Raw genomic sequence first — 14,084 nt, forward strand, 5'->3', positions numbered from 1 at the left:
CCTCAGCCTCCCAAAGTGCTGGGATTACAGGCGTGAGCCACTGTGTCCAGCTGGAAGCCAGTTTTAAAACTCCCAATTTTTACTGCTAGCAATGCATGGAAGTTACTTAACTATGTAAAATTATACTGTGGTAATTCAGGAAAGAACTTTAAAAATCCTCTAATCCATTCCTTCTCATTTTACAATTTCTTGCTTTATATTTTATTTTATAGAGGCTAAATCTCAAAGGTTATCATGACACACTTTTTTCAAACTGTAGGAAATTAGCTCCAAAACTTTTTTATAGTACTATAGTTTGTTCTTATTTTCATGAAAGAAACACAGTGCAAAAATCCTTCTTGATTCCTTCATAACATGGCAGTTTCTTTACTAGAACATTCCTATTTTCTCTCTTTAGGCTTGCTCAGACTGGAGATTTCTACAGCTCCAGAGATCATCAATTGCTGTCTGACTCCTGAAATGCTGCCCGTGAAACCCTTTCCTGAAAACCGGACACGCCCGCACAAAGAGATTTTGGAATTTCCAACACGAGAAGTATATGTCCCTCATACAGTGTACAGGTAAGAAACACAGGTTCAGGCCAGGAGCCACAGGTTCAGGCCGGGTGTGGTGGCTCACACCATTATCCCAGCACTTTGGGAGGCCAAGGCAGGAGGATTGCTTGAGCTTAGGAGTTTGAGACCAGCCCGGGCAACATGGCAAAACCCTGTGTCTACAACATATACAAAAATTAGCTGGGCATGGTGGTGCATGCCTGTAATCCCAGCTACTTGGGAGGCTGAGGCAGGAGAATAGCTTCAACCCAGGAGGCAGAGGTTGCAGTGAGCCAAGATCGCACCACTGCACTCCAGCCTGGGAGACAGAACCAGACTCTGTCTCAAGAAAGAAAAAGAAAAGAAAAGAAAAGAAAAAGAAAAAGAAAAAGAAAAAGAAAAGCAGGTTCTTGGAAAACCATTGAACTCACATTCTGAGTTTTATTTGAATAATGTTTTCTCATCCTTCAACCTGTCTTCCTACTTCCTAAGTTTTAGGGAAATGAAATGTGGTATTTATGTAATGACAGGTGATTGCCACATCTCTTTCTAAACATAGTTCACCTAGTTCTCTTTAACAAGAAAGTGTTACTTCAGATGTAATTGTAGTTTAGGATTATAGTGGACGTATGTTTTCCAGAGATTAAAAAAAAAAAAAAATCTGCTAGTCATTACCTTCGTTTTCCTCTGTGCAGAAGGACATACTAGAAAAAGAGCAATGTGACCAAAATGTGCTAGTTGTCAAAAGACCTAAAGACTAGCTCTTTCCAATAGAATTTACAGCAATAACATAATAGTGGCACACATTCCAAAAGAATTTATGGCAGTAACAGAAATGTTCTATATGTGTGCCACCAGTACAATAGCCACTAATCACATGTGGCTGTTCAACATTTGAAATGTGGCCAGTGCAATGGAGGAACTGAAAAAATAATTTTAATTAATTTTAATTTAAAGTCAAGTAGCTGTGTGTGTCTACCATATTGGAGAGTACAGAGCTAGACACTAAAGGCCTAACAGGTTGGGCTGCCTTGGTTTCTGAATTGCATATGGTGGCACCTGACCTATTCCATGTGGTCTGGAAGAAGTGCTTATCAACACACATCTGCCAAAGGCATTAATGCTCATACAAGTCTTTATTTTGAGACTATTTCCCTCAATGCAGAAAATGATGCTGTCTATAAAAAGCATCTCTTCCCCACCATCCAGAAATAACATTGCTGTTTTCTGTGTTTTTATATAAAAGAAATACAGTGGTACTGATTCGGTTGAAGACTTCTTTATCCCCAGTCTCCAGTCACAGACTTTTACCTCACCTCCTAAACTTTTATCATCAGGAAATTATGTGTGTCCTATTTTTTCTCCTTTTACACACACTTACACACACACACACATCTGTGAACACTCAATGCCATTATCTTTATATTCATTTAAAATTTACACAAATGACTTCACACTCTAGGTCAGGGGTCCCCAACCCCCGGGCCATAGACCATTACTGGTCCTTGGCCTGTGAGGAACCAGACCGCATAGCAGAACGTGAGCAGCAGGTGAGTGAAGCTTCATTTACAACCACTCCCCATTGCTTGCATTACCACCTGAGCTCCTCCTCCTGTCAGATCAGTAGCGACATTAGATTCTCGCAGGAGCACGAACCCTATTGTGAACTGCATATGCGAGGGATCTAGGTTGTGCACTCCTTATGAGAATCTAATGCCTGATAATTTGTGGCTGTCTCCCTTCACCTTCACATGGGGCCCTCTGGTTGCAGGAAAACAAGCTCAGGACTCCTACTGATTCTATATTATGATGAGTTATATAATTATTTCATTATAGATTGCAATGTAATAAGAATAGAAATAAAGCACACAATAAATAGAATGTGGTTAAGTCATCCCAAAACCACCCCCATCCCCCGCTGCTACCCCAGTCCATAGAAAATTGTCTTCCATGAAACCAGCCTCTGCTGCCAAAAAGGTTGAGGTTTGCTGCTCTAGCTGTTACATTATACTTTGTTTTTGTCACTCAAAAGATTGATTTGTTTTTCTTTTTCATTTTTTCCTTTTTTTGTTTGAGTATTACTATGAAGTCATGACTCATTTTTCTTTCTACTTACCCAGATTTCCACAAATCTTACCAATGCAAACTTTTTAATGGCTTGCATTTTTAGAAATATCAATATTGATTCATATAAAGGTTTGTTATTATTATTATTATTATTTTGATATGGAGTATTAATGTAATTATTATTATTACATTATTATTATTTGATATCTCGCTCTGTCACCCAGGCTGGAGTGCAGTGGTGTGATCTCAGCTCACTGCAACCTCCGCCTCCCGGGTTCAAACGATTCTCCTGCCTCAGCCACCCGAATAGCTGGGACTACAGGTGCCTGCCACTGCACTCAGTTAATTCTTGTATTTTTAGTAGAGACAGGGTTACACCATCTTGGCCAGGCTGGTCTTGAACTCCTGATCTCGTGATCCACCTGCCTCAGCCTCCCAAAGTGCTGGGATTACAGGCGTGAGCCACCGCGCCCATCCAACAGTTAAAAGATTTCTTTTAACTGTTGTATAGTATTCCTTTGTGAAAAAGCCATATTTTATTCATTTCCTTGTTGATATGCGTTTATGCCTTTTTCAAGTTTTCAGCTCTTACAAACACTATGGAGTAAGACTTTTTGTCTTTGCCCCTCTGTACACATTTGTGAAAGTTTCTTTAAGAAATACACCTAAACGTGAAATTACCAAGTCACAAGCAATATACATTTCAGTCTTAGCTTTCTGAAATTTTACATTTGCAGTCCTAACAGCAGGGTAAGACAATTCCCATTTTCCAGTTCCTCATCCGTACTTTCCAGTAGGACATATGTGGAACTAAAATGCAAAGAACTTCAGAGCTCACCTGATCCAAGCATCCCCACCCTTACATTTCCGGATGCACAAAAATTAAGACCCAGAAAGGATAAGTGAATGGTTCCTTGAGATCAAAAATTACAGTGAGGTGGCCAGATACAGTGGCTCACACTATAACCCTGCTGCTTTGGGAGGCTGAGGCTGGAGGATCGCTTGAAGCTAGGAGTTTAAGATCAGCCCAGGCAACATAGTGAGACCCCATCTCTACAGAACATTTTAAAAATTACCCAGGTGTGGTATCGTGCGTCTCTGTAGTTCTAGCTACTCGGAAGGCTGAGGCAGAGGATTGTCGAGCCCAGAAATTCGAGGTAACAGTGAGCTATGGTCGTGCTACTCCTCTCCAGATCAAGCAACAGAGTGAGACCCTATCTCTAGAAAAAATAATAGTTTAGAAAATAAAATTATAGTGAGAAATACAAACAGCTACTCACACAGTTAGGAATGGAGAGTTCTTCATTACAGTATTTAGGAGGTGTACACATATTTCCCCATTTAATCCTTCCTGGAGCAGCTCTTCATTTTCAATCCTCATTCCTTACAACTAAACTTAGTCCCCAAGTTTCCCTCCTAGATGAGATAAGCATTCTTAGGATGCAGTAGTTTCAATTCTCTATTCCTTAGAGGAAGATGAAGGCATGAAAATGTTTGCTTATGGATGCTTTGTATCTTTTAGAAATTTTATCCTATAATCGGGGAAAAAATGCTTGTGGCATTGGAATAGATTTGCACCCAATGAATTCTATAGTTATTCAACTTCCCCTCAGCATTTAGTCACCCACAGGTGGCATTTACAACACTGTCTACTCCTTGCTGCAAACATTATCCCTTAATTACATCACAGTGGGACTTAGAATGCATTAGCGCACTGAATGATTCAGAAATGTAGGAGGGCAAAGAAGGACAAGTCTGGACGGTTTACAATGGACCCAACTTGTCATCATGAGAAACAGACCCGCAAATACAGAGTTAATATTCTTGAGCTGTACTGGGCACTGTAGAAGTGCCAAGGACACCCCGTTAGAAATGCCAAGGCCACCCTGTTAGAAACCAGGTCTTCACTCTGGGGAATGACGGAAAAGACTTCTCTCTAGTATGGTTGTGGCCCCTTTCTCTTGGCTCCCAGGTCACCATATTTTATAGTCTATTTAAGGAAAGAGAGAGAGAATGAACTTGATTCAGAATCGTCATGAACATTTCACAGAATTTAGGAAGCATCTTGTCTAAATCTCTTGTTTTAAATTTTTGGTTTTCTTCTCCAGTTCTTGTGTGCTTTAGAGTGGTTTTGATTCGATTGGTCTTGACAGTTCCTCAGTCCCAGACGAGTGTCCCCTTTCCTGCACCTCCCCCCCATCCACGACATGAAAATGGAAAGAATCCAGTGAGGTCTGAACCCCAGATAAAATTGGCAAGCTCAGTTTGCCTTGGGTGACCTCACCTTTTCATTTCTGTCCATTTTCCTCTCTTTTTGTTCCTTGCCATCACCCCATACCTCAAAAAACCTGGGCCTCGTGGCCTTTCTATACTGATCCCCAAAATAAAAGTCTCTTTTCAAGCAAAGATCTCTAAACTCATTCACTATGGTATCGATAACAGGTATGGATTAGTCTTATCACTCCCAAGAGTATTATCATTTTGTGCCGGGTGCGGTGGCTCACGCCTGTAATCCTAGCACTTTCGGAGGCTGAGCCGGGTGAATCACCTGAGTGAGGTCAAGAGTTCGAGACTAGCCTGGCCAACATGGTAAACCCTCGTCTCCACTAAAAATACAAAAAGTAGCTGGGCATGGTGGTGGGTGCCTGTAATCCCAGCTACTCAGGAGGCTGAGGCAGGAGAATCGCTTGAACTGGGAGGCAGAGGTTGCAGTGAGCTGAGATCCCACCATTGCACTCCAGCCTGGGCAACAGAGCAAAAAAAAAGAAAAAAAAAAAAAAAAAAAAAAGCATTATCATTTTGGCAGGGACAGCAGTTCCTATTTCTTAATTGAAGAAATCCAGATTTCTTCTCATTCCAAGAGTCTGTCAGGTAACTTTCACTATTGATGTTGCTATTTCCATGCCAATCAATAATCCTGGTCATAGTTGTATCCCTTAAAGAAATCAAATAAATGAAAATGAAGATTTGTGGGGCAGATAAATTCAGGGATATTTCTTCGTTTATAGAGGATTCACCTCATGAATTTGAAATATGGCTTAACTTATAAAAAGTTGATCTACCCGGAACTTGTAGACAATACATCTATCGGGCCAAACAATAAATGCTTACACTGAGAAAGCCAGGTTTGGGATTTCAAATTCGTGTGCCCTTAACATAAACTGCAGAGCCCCCTTGGGTGGAGGGAACTATTACCTGGTTTTAATGGCAGATGTCATCTGGCCTTGAGTGCCAGTGGTAACCAGAGTCACACATTTGAGGATTTTGGTATTGATGAGGGTTTCAGTTGAACATCACCTGAGTTGAACTCCAGTTATCTTTACCTCTCTTAAAGGAGCAGCTGCCACGGAGCCTCAGGTGAAGTTGGCTTGGGATAGACCGATATTGCCTTCCAGTCCCCAGCCTCACCTTCCTCCCAGCTCTTCACTGCCTCTTTTCTTTGCCCTGCCTCTTCAGGTGTCCTATGCAGGGCACCATTCAAGTTGCATTCTATTGTATTAGGTTGGTGCAAATGTAATTGTGGTAATGTGTGAGTGCTGCCCTGTGTCTCTACCTTATTCAAGTTTCTTTAAGGAACAGCTGTAGATGAGTTCTGGTAGAACTGGGTAGTGCTCCCGGAAGTATCCCCATGGGTCAGTGAGGGTTGGGCATTCATAAAATAAATGCTTGCTCTAACAATAGAGACCAACTTCGAATGACCAGGGGCTCCCAAACCAGGGCCTTGGGCCCTCTGCAGTGCCATGTGCAGCCTCTGTGGGTTAGAGGCATGGAGCTAGATCAGGGTCCCCTGAACCACAGCCAGGCAGGAGGCTCTGAGAAATCAAAAGCAGAAGGACAGAAATTCTGAAAGCAGAGCAGAACAGCTGGAAAAACTGAGTTGATGAAAAGGATTATCTAAATCCGAGCTTGGCATTCCTTGCTCTGTGTTCAGATTAAGAAAATACTAGTGGTTTGCCTAGGAACACATTTTCACCAACTCCTGGCTTATTTTCCATGTGGCCCAACAGCTGGTACTAGAGACACCAGCTGCTTTCTGGTGGGGGCAGAATGAAAACAGCATGGGCTGAGGCCAAGGCCCAGCAAGGCCTTCAAGGGCATCCTATCCTGAGGCCGCCAGGGGGGTATGTGCAGAGATCACAGGTGCTGAGGTTGTAATGAGCTTGTTAAGCTCCTTGCCGTCCCTTTAACTGGTGATTACAGTAAAGAGAGCCACATAAAGTACATTTTCATCTCTCATTTCAGCCCCCGAGAGCCTCTGAGGTCTTGTTTATCCAATTATCAGACTTGCTGTGGAGGACTGTGCTTGCCGAGAACAAGTATATCAGTTGGAGCATGATTTCTCTGATGGATAATTAGCTGGTTTCAGCACTCCTCCTATTCAACTGAATGTTCTCAGACCAGAAGTCTGATCTGACCTGACAGGGATGTGCTTGCATATCGCAGTGGAGTCTTAAGGAGTACTACACGCCTTCTCTTCTGCGGGGGAAAAAGAATGGCATAGCATGTATGCAGGAGCTGACTGGAAGGAACATCTGCGAGTTATGATTTAGTGACTAGAATTTCTAAGGAAAGAAATGAACCAGAAATAACTCCAAATGAAGTGGTTAGGAAAGGGGGCAGAACATGGGGAGTATCTTTGAAAGGGACTGTATTTCATCCAAGGAAATGGATTCCCAGTTTAATCCCAGTCAGCTCTATATTAGGAGTGGATCTTCTCAGTGCTGGGGGAAGGAAGGGTGGTTGTGCATTAGAGTTAAGTGTCCAGCCCCACCCTGGAGACTCCCATTCAGGAGGTCTGGGATGGGGCACTGGTGGTCTGACACTCTCTTTTGTTTAAATCAAATCTTCCCCCTCCTTCTCATGGAAGGGAAGCTTCCACTGACCCTTAGTGAGTTCCTCTACTGTGTGGAGTTGTCCAATGCTCCATACCAGGCACAGCGGCTCACACCTGCAATCCCAGCACTTTGGGAGGCCGAGGCGGGAGGATCCATTGAGCCCAGGAGTTCAAGACCAGCCTAGGCAACATAGTGAGACCCTGTCTCTACAAAAACAGCAACAAATTAGCCAGGGGTAGGGGTCCGCACCTGCAGTCCCAGTTACTTGGGAGGCTGAGGCAGGAGGATCGCTTAACCTAGGAAGGTCGAGGCTACAGTGAGCCATGATCATGCCCACTGCCCTCCAGCCTGGGCGACCGAGTGAGACACTCTCAAAAAACAGAAAACTCTGTCCTAAGTATAAGATGATTTGGAAGCCCAGTCCTTGGTTTTACTGGGCTTAGCAAGCAGTTGCTTATGGAACAGAAGCTTTTATAAACAAACCGTTTACTTAGGAAGGGCAGTGGCAGCCCAGGCAAAATCTAGTCATTTGAATTAGCCAAGGAATGGAGACAAAGACAAAGTGAAATTTCTGGTGCTGGTTGCAGCTTGGTCTCAATAATAAATCAGAAACACAATCCCCGCATTCCTAATGCCTTGCTCCAAAGCTCAGTAATCCTCCTATTTGTAAGAACGAAAAAATTCAGGAGGGAATCAGTTGCCTAAGGTTATGACAGCAAAGCTACCGTTCCAGTATAACATTCAACCACTAGAGGGCACAATTCACTCACTTTCTAGGTTCAGACACACGACTACCTTTTTCGTTACAGAACCTATGAAGTCGTGATTTATGAAAGTAGGACGCATATTTTACTTTTTGCCCTTGAAGTGCAAGACCAAGAAAAACTGAAAAGTATTGCAGCGTCCTACGTGATCACTGTTGTCATTTTTCGCAAAGGATTTTATTCTAGCCTGTCAGTTTCTGCCTCCTTTCATTAGTAAGTCCTGACCTTAGACCTCTGGCATTTTGGGGGAAGGTGTAGTGGGGAGGGGGATCAAGAGATGCATCCCTTAATGTAGCTAGAGATCGAAATCTTATCATTTTGGGGAGAGTTGCTTACTATAAATATTTACACATTCACCAATTCTGCCTCGTATGTAAACCAAAGAATGTGCCAAATTTTCCTAGAATCACGGTTGAGGCAGGTAGGAAGTAGGAGTAAGGAGGTGCTGTGTACATTAGTGCCACTGATTCCACCGTTCACAACTCCATATCACTCTCCTTATTTTATACTCATTTGAGTCCACAATGCTTTGGTGTTACAGCCCACATACAACTGTCTTACCTAAAAGTCCCGCTGTCGGTTTAACAGTGACGAGTGTCATTTTTCCACTCTCCTGTCCATAGAATTCAGGAGGAAGGTTCGTGAGGCATCGTGTTTCTACGTGGGTTACACTGGTTGGTGGAGGCAGAAGCAATGGAGAAGTGGTGATGAAATGAAGGCAAAGTTGGCCGGGTGCGGTGGCTCAAGCCTGTAATCCCAGCACTTTGGGAGGCCGAGACGGGTGGATCACGAGGTCAGGATATCGAGACCATCCTGGCCAACACGGTGAAACCCCGTCTCTACTAAGAATACAAAAAACTAGCCGGGCGAGGTGGCAGGCGCCTGTAGTCCCAGCTACTGGGGAGGCTGAGGCAGGAGAATGGCGTGAACCCGGGAGGCGGAGCTTGCAGTGAGCCGAGATCCGGCCACTGCACTCCAGCCTGGGCGAAAGAGCCAGACTCCATCTCAAAAAAAATAAAAAATAAAAAAAAAAAAAGAAATGAAGGCAAAGTTAGGCTTTTGACTAACTTTGATCTGCGATCTTGAATAAGTTTGTCTAGATTAGAGGGAGCACCTAAAATCCAAAAAGCCTTTTTTCTTTGATTTCTATACTTTTGTTAGTTTTAAAAATTATTTTTTAAAATCAGTCCTTTGAAGTGGCTTGTGCTCTTCTGATGAGACAGCTTTGGGGAACTGTTTAGTCTTATTTCTTTTGTGACTGGGAAGTTGTGGGGACGCTACTTTGTAGCTTTTTCATCCTCGGTTCTGACCTCCTCATGTACTTTACAGATGCCCCCAAAGGTCAGCATTCATCCACCTTTCCCTGGGAGTGTTTGGCCATCTCTAAAGCAGAGGTATTTTAACAGCTCTCCTTAATGGATATCCTGTGGTTTCAGGCCTCAGACAGGCTACCCTTGGGCCCTCAGCAGAAGCAGGGAATCATCTTATACTTCCGGATCATCTTATACTCAGGCAAAATATGAGATGCTGCGTCAGGGTTTCCCAAGGGAAGAAACAGGTAAACCCCACAGTACAAAATAAAACAGAGCTGTCAGTGGTTGAAAGGACTGTATTTTGACAGCATAATAAGGTAATTGTTTAAAACCATGGCTAATTCATCAGATGTCATGTGTCTTTTATAGTTAAAAGATGAAATTTCTTTACCCACTGGTATAAACAACAGAAAGATTCTAAAACTTTCAAAAAATGTGCCAGTTCTGCCTGCTTTGTTTCATGTTCTTTGACAACTTTCAAAATGTAAACTGAGATTCATGTAACTATTAGTGGGAATAGAAATATCATGGCTTCATAAGGATAAAATTAGAGGAGCTCAACATAATGGCTCATTTGAATGATTTCTAAGGGGTTTCCATGCCCAGGCTAATAATTGTACGTTTAGCAATAAGAAAATCTCAAAGCCTATTTCTTATCTTTCCCTAGAGTTATAGCTTTTAAACCCAACCTGGTCGTTCCTTTCGTACCACTCCACTCACTTGATAAGGGTGACATGGGCTGAGCTTTCTCTCCTATCAGGGTTCAAAGACAAGTTTAGCAGCGTTTCTAAACTTCCCTCAATCAGCTCACAGGAAACAGGCCAGTTTCGTTATCCTATTAACAGATTTACATTTCTGTTCTCTCAAAGTGTCAGTTAATGTCCTTAAAGGTAATATGCACAAATATACACGATAGTCTCTGAATTTTTCTCGGAAACTTTAGAATTCCAATTCATTCTCTTTGGCTCAGACTTGGGTGAATTTGCTTCTCAGAGTAGGGGCATGAACAATTATTCTTCACTTAATGTTATCTGTTTCTTCTTTCTCTTTCCCCTGCCCTCCAATAGCCCTTCTGAGCTTGTTTGTTCTTCCCTTACTCCCATTGTTGAAAACGTGGCCTCCCCTCATTCTCACCTTTCCAGAAATCTCCCTGTGCTCCTCAAGCTCAGCACATCGCAAACTTGGAGTTCTGTTTTCTCATGCCCTTCTTGCATTTTCTTCTTTTAAGAGACAGGGTCTTGCTCTGTCTCCCAGATTGGAGTGAAATAGTATGATTCTAGCTCACTGCAGCCTCAAACTCCTGGGCTCAAGGGATCTTCCCACCTCAGCCTCCCGAGAAGCTAGGACCACTGTTGTGTGTCACCACGCCAGCTACTTATTTTATGTTTTCTGGAGACAAGGTCTCACTCTGTTGCCCAAGCTGGTCTTGAACTCCTAGCCTCAAGCAATCTTCCTACCTCAGCCTCCCAAAGGACTGGGAGGTGCCACTCTTCTTGCATTTTTTACCTTTGCATTTATTTCCTGGTTACAATACTTTTAACTTAATGACTGTTGAACTAGATTCTGCCAATGTACATGCCATCCAGGACACGTTCATGCCACTTTAATTCTCTTAGAACATCAATGAGATAGTCTTACTGGGGAGAGAAAGGGCAGGGGTTTGGTTTTCTGGCAGGTTTTCTTTCACTTTAATAACCAGCCTACCCTCGGCGGGGAGGAATTGATTGATGGCTGCTTCCTCTTTTGTAAAGAACAAACATCAAATTAGTGGTTTGTCCTCACTCCGCGGATAAGCGGAATAATAACACCTGTGCTCCTCAGTGCCGCTCCCTGCATTATTTTGAAACCAATATAATTTTGTTTGGATGGAACGTAGATAGCAACCTTAACGGGGAGGAGTGTGGAAGAAGAATCACTGAAGGGGGACCAGTCAAGCCTGACAGGCGGCAACTCTGGTGCCAAAGAATGGACACAGGATCAGAGCTGTGGACCTCCGTCCTGATTGCAAACTTCCTGAGGGTGGCAGAGATTCATACTATTTCTCCCATCAGGACAAAAATCAGTGTGTTGGAGCTCACTCAGGAAGTGCTTTTTGGGATTGGCATGGGAAGGGGATGAGGCCGGTTGACGATTAGCCTAGTTCACTGGGGTTTTGTTGTAGGAGCTGGGTGGTGGCACCATACGGCCAACAGGAGATGCCAGCGACATCCCTAATTTCTCTCGCTTCCTGATAGGTCCTGGTAGGGTTGGGGGTCCACCAGGATTTGCCTTGTATGATCTACCTCTGACTGAAATTAAACTCTAAGTAGGTAACTGGGGAAGGCCTTTCTCCAGTGAGGTTTTGATGTAATCTCATCGTCGGGGACTGGATTGGACCTGGAGAAATCAGTTTTTCTATAGTCTTGTTTCTAGAGTGGCACCCTGGTCTGGGGCAGGTCAGAAGGACAGATAGTTGGTCACTACCTTCAACACCAATCATGGCTGGAAAAGGGCCCCAGTAGGGAGTGCCTTTCTCACTTACCAATCACAAAGGCTGGAAGATTGTCTGCAATTCTTTCGGATGCCACAAAGCTGTCATTAGAGCTGCCCATTGGCAAATCATGTTCAAGTTTTTGATCATCACATTACAGTCTTCCTTCACTGTTTCTTCCCCTGGTCCTGGAATTAAGACTGGGCTCCATTTGACAACTTATCTTCTATGCAGGTAGAGCAGGCTATGTCAGCTCACAGCATCTACTCAGTAGGCACAGAAATACCCACTGAATGGGACTGAGAAAGTGGAATGGGAGGGGAAGGTGTGAAGAACAGGAAGTTTTCCTCTTTATGTCCCAAGTCTGTCTACTTAGAGCAACAGGATAGTGATGATACTTTCTGGTTAAAGACGTCATGGCAGCAGTTTTCCCTCAACAGCTCTCTAGCAATAGCCAGTGGCATGTAAACCCTGCATTTTTGCACTGTATCCAGTGTTTCCAACTCCCTTATAGAACTTTCCCTGAAGTCAGCAAGAACCCTGTGAGAATCAAGATTTGTCTAGAAATTTAGCATTTACCTAATCAATGATTCTCTAGACATGCCAGTACCTCTAAGGGATTCATATGCATGTTTGGTGGACTTCGAGCACGTGGCAATTTGGAGAAGGAAGTGGAGAATGAAGTAGCAGCAGGAGAAATGTTTGATGTTGCTAAACATCAACTCCACGGCAAACCTAGAACTAGGGGAATGGGAGGCATGGTGCAGGTAGCTGCTGACACACAACTCTGGAGATAGCTGCCTGCAAAGCTGGATGGGACTCCAGGCGATAGGCTTTAGGGCCTAACTGCCCCGTCAGGGTCACCGATTGTGACAGGAGCCATGATCCACAGCATTGATCATATAATTATTATTACTGCTAAGCATGAGCCTCACCATGATGCTCTTGGGGTGGAACACAAGAGCCCAGAGAGAATATGCTTATTTTATGCAACCTCTAATGTTTCCTCCCAGAATTGTGATGAAACTGAACCAAACTCTAGCATGAGAATTGGTATCCCAGGTCAGCAGCCAAAACAAGTGGTGACACTTGGCCAGGCATGGTGGCTCACGCCTGTAATCCCAGCACTTTGGGAGGCCAAGATGGGTGGATGACAAGGTCAAGAGTTTGAGACAAGCCTGGCCAACATAGTGAAACCCTGTCTCTACCAAAATACAGAAAATTAGCTGGGCGTGGTGGTGGGCGCCTGTAATCCCAGCTACTTGGGAGGCTGAGGCAGGAGACTCGCTTGAACTTGGAGGCGGAGGTTGCAGTGAGCCAAGATCGCACCACTGTACTCCAGTCCAGTGACAGTGTGAGACTCTGTCTCAAAAAAAAAAAAAAAATAGTGCTGACACTTTATATATCTAGCTCTGAAAGAAATGAAGTCTGTAAGAGGCACTGTTAACCCCCAAAATGGTCTGGGGATGCTATATCCCCTGTGGACTTGTCACACTGGTGTGAATGTAGGGAGTGGGAACCCTTCTTCTCAGCTCCTTCCTCAGCATGTGTCATTTAGGGACAAAGGGAGCAGGATATCTTCCCTTTGAAAAATCTCATGTGCCTAGCAATACTCATCACCCTGTGAATAATGTTGATGCATTCACTTAACCAATATTATAAGCCCCTGCTGTGTGTCAGACACTATGCTCGGTGCTGAAATAGACAAGGAGGGGTGTCTTTGAAGGCAAATCCCAGTCTCCTAAGAGACACTAGAACGACAGGCAACTACGCTGATCTATGCAATGACATGTAATGCAACTTTGTCCTGCAACCACCTTGAGATCTTTGAAAGTTCTTTTACCTCCAAAACTCAGACAAATCCTCTCTCTTGCCAAGTGCCTAAAGCAAGGATATGTTTATAGAGGTAGCTGGGGGCATCTGGCCAATTTATTTCCTAGCAGACCTGCTGTTTCCCCCGATTCCAATACTTTCTTTCCCAACCCAAACCAAGGCATCTAGCAATGTTAAAAACATCAAGAGTGATAAAACAAGCATTTTAATGAAGATTATTGATTTATTCATTGGCTGTTTCTTTAAATAGATAGAGAACTAATAAAGGA

The 14,084-nt window shown here is 43.5% G+C and overlaps 1 protein-coding gene across 3 annotated transcripts in view; it reads left to right on the forward strand.

Annotated features, from left to right (window-relative positions):
* Window positions 1-14,084, forward strand: part of DOCK8 (dedicator of cytokinesis 8) — a 243,141-nt gene that overhangs the window by 114,555 nt on the left and 114,502 nt on the right. For all 3 annotated transcript variants that reach the window (XM_011956463.1, XM_011956464.1, XM_011956465.1), the window contains one exon: window positions 398-560. In XM_011956463.1, coding sequence (XP_011811853.1) covers window positions 398-560 — 163 coding nt within the window. The remainder of the gene's footprint in view (window positions 1-397; window positions 561-14,084) is intronic.

This window comes from Colobus angolensis, unplaced genomic scaffold (assembly GCF_000951035.1).
Source record: "Colobus angolensis palliatus isolate OR3802 unplaced genomic scaffold, Cang.pa_1.0 Scaffold419, whole genome shotgun sequence".
Classification (NCBI taxonomy): Eukaryota; Metazoa; Chordata; class Mammalia; order Primates; family Cercopithecidae; genus Colobus; species Colobus angolensis.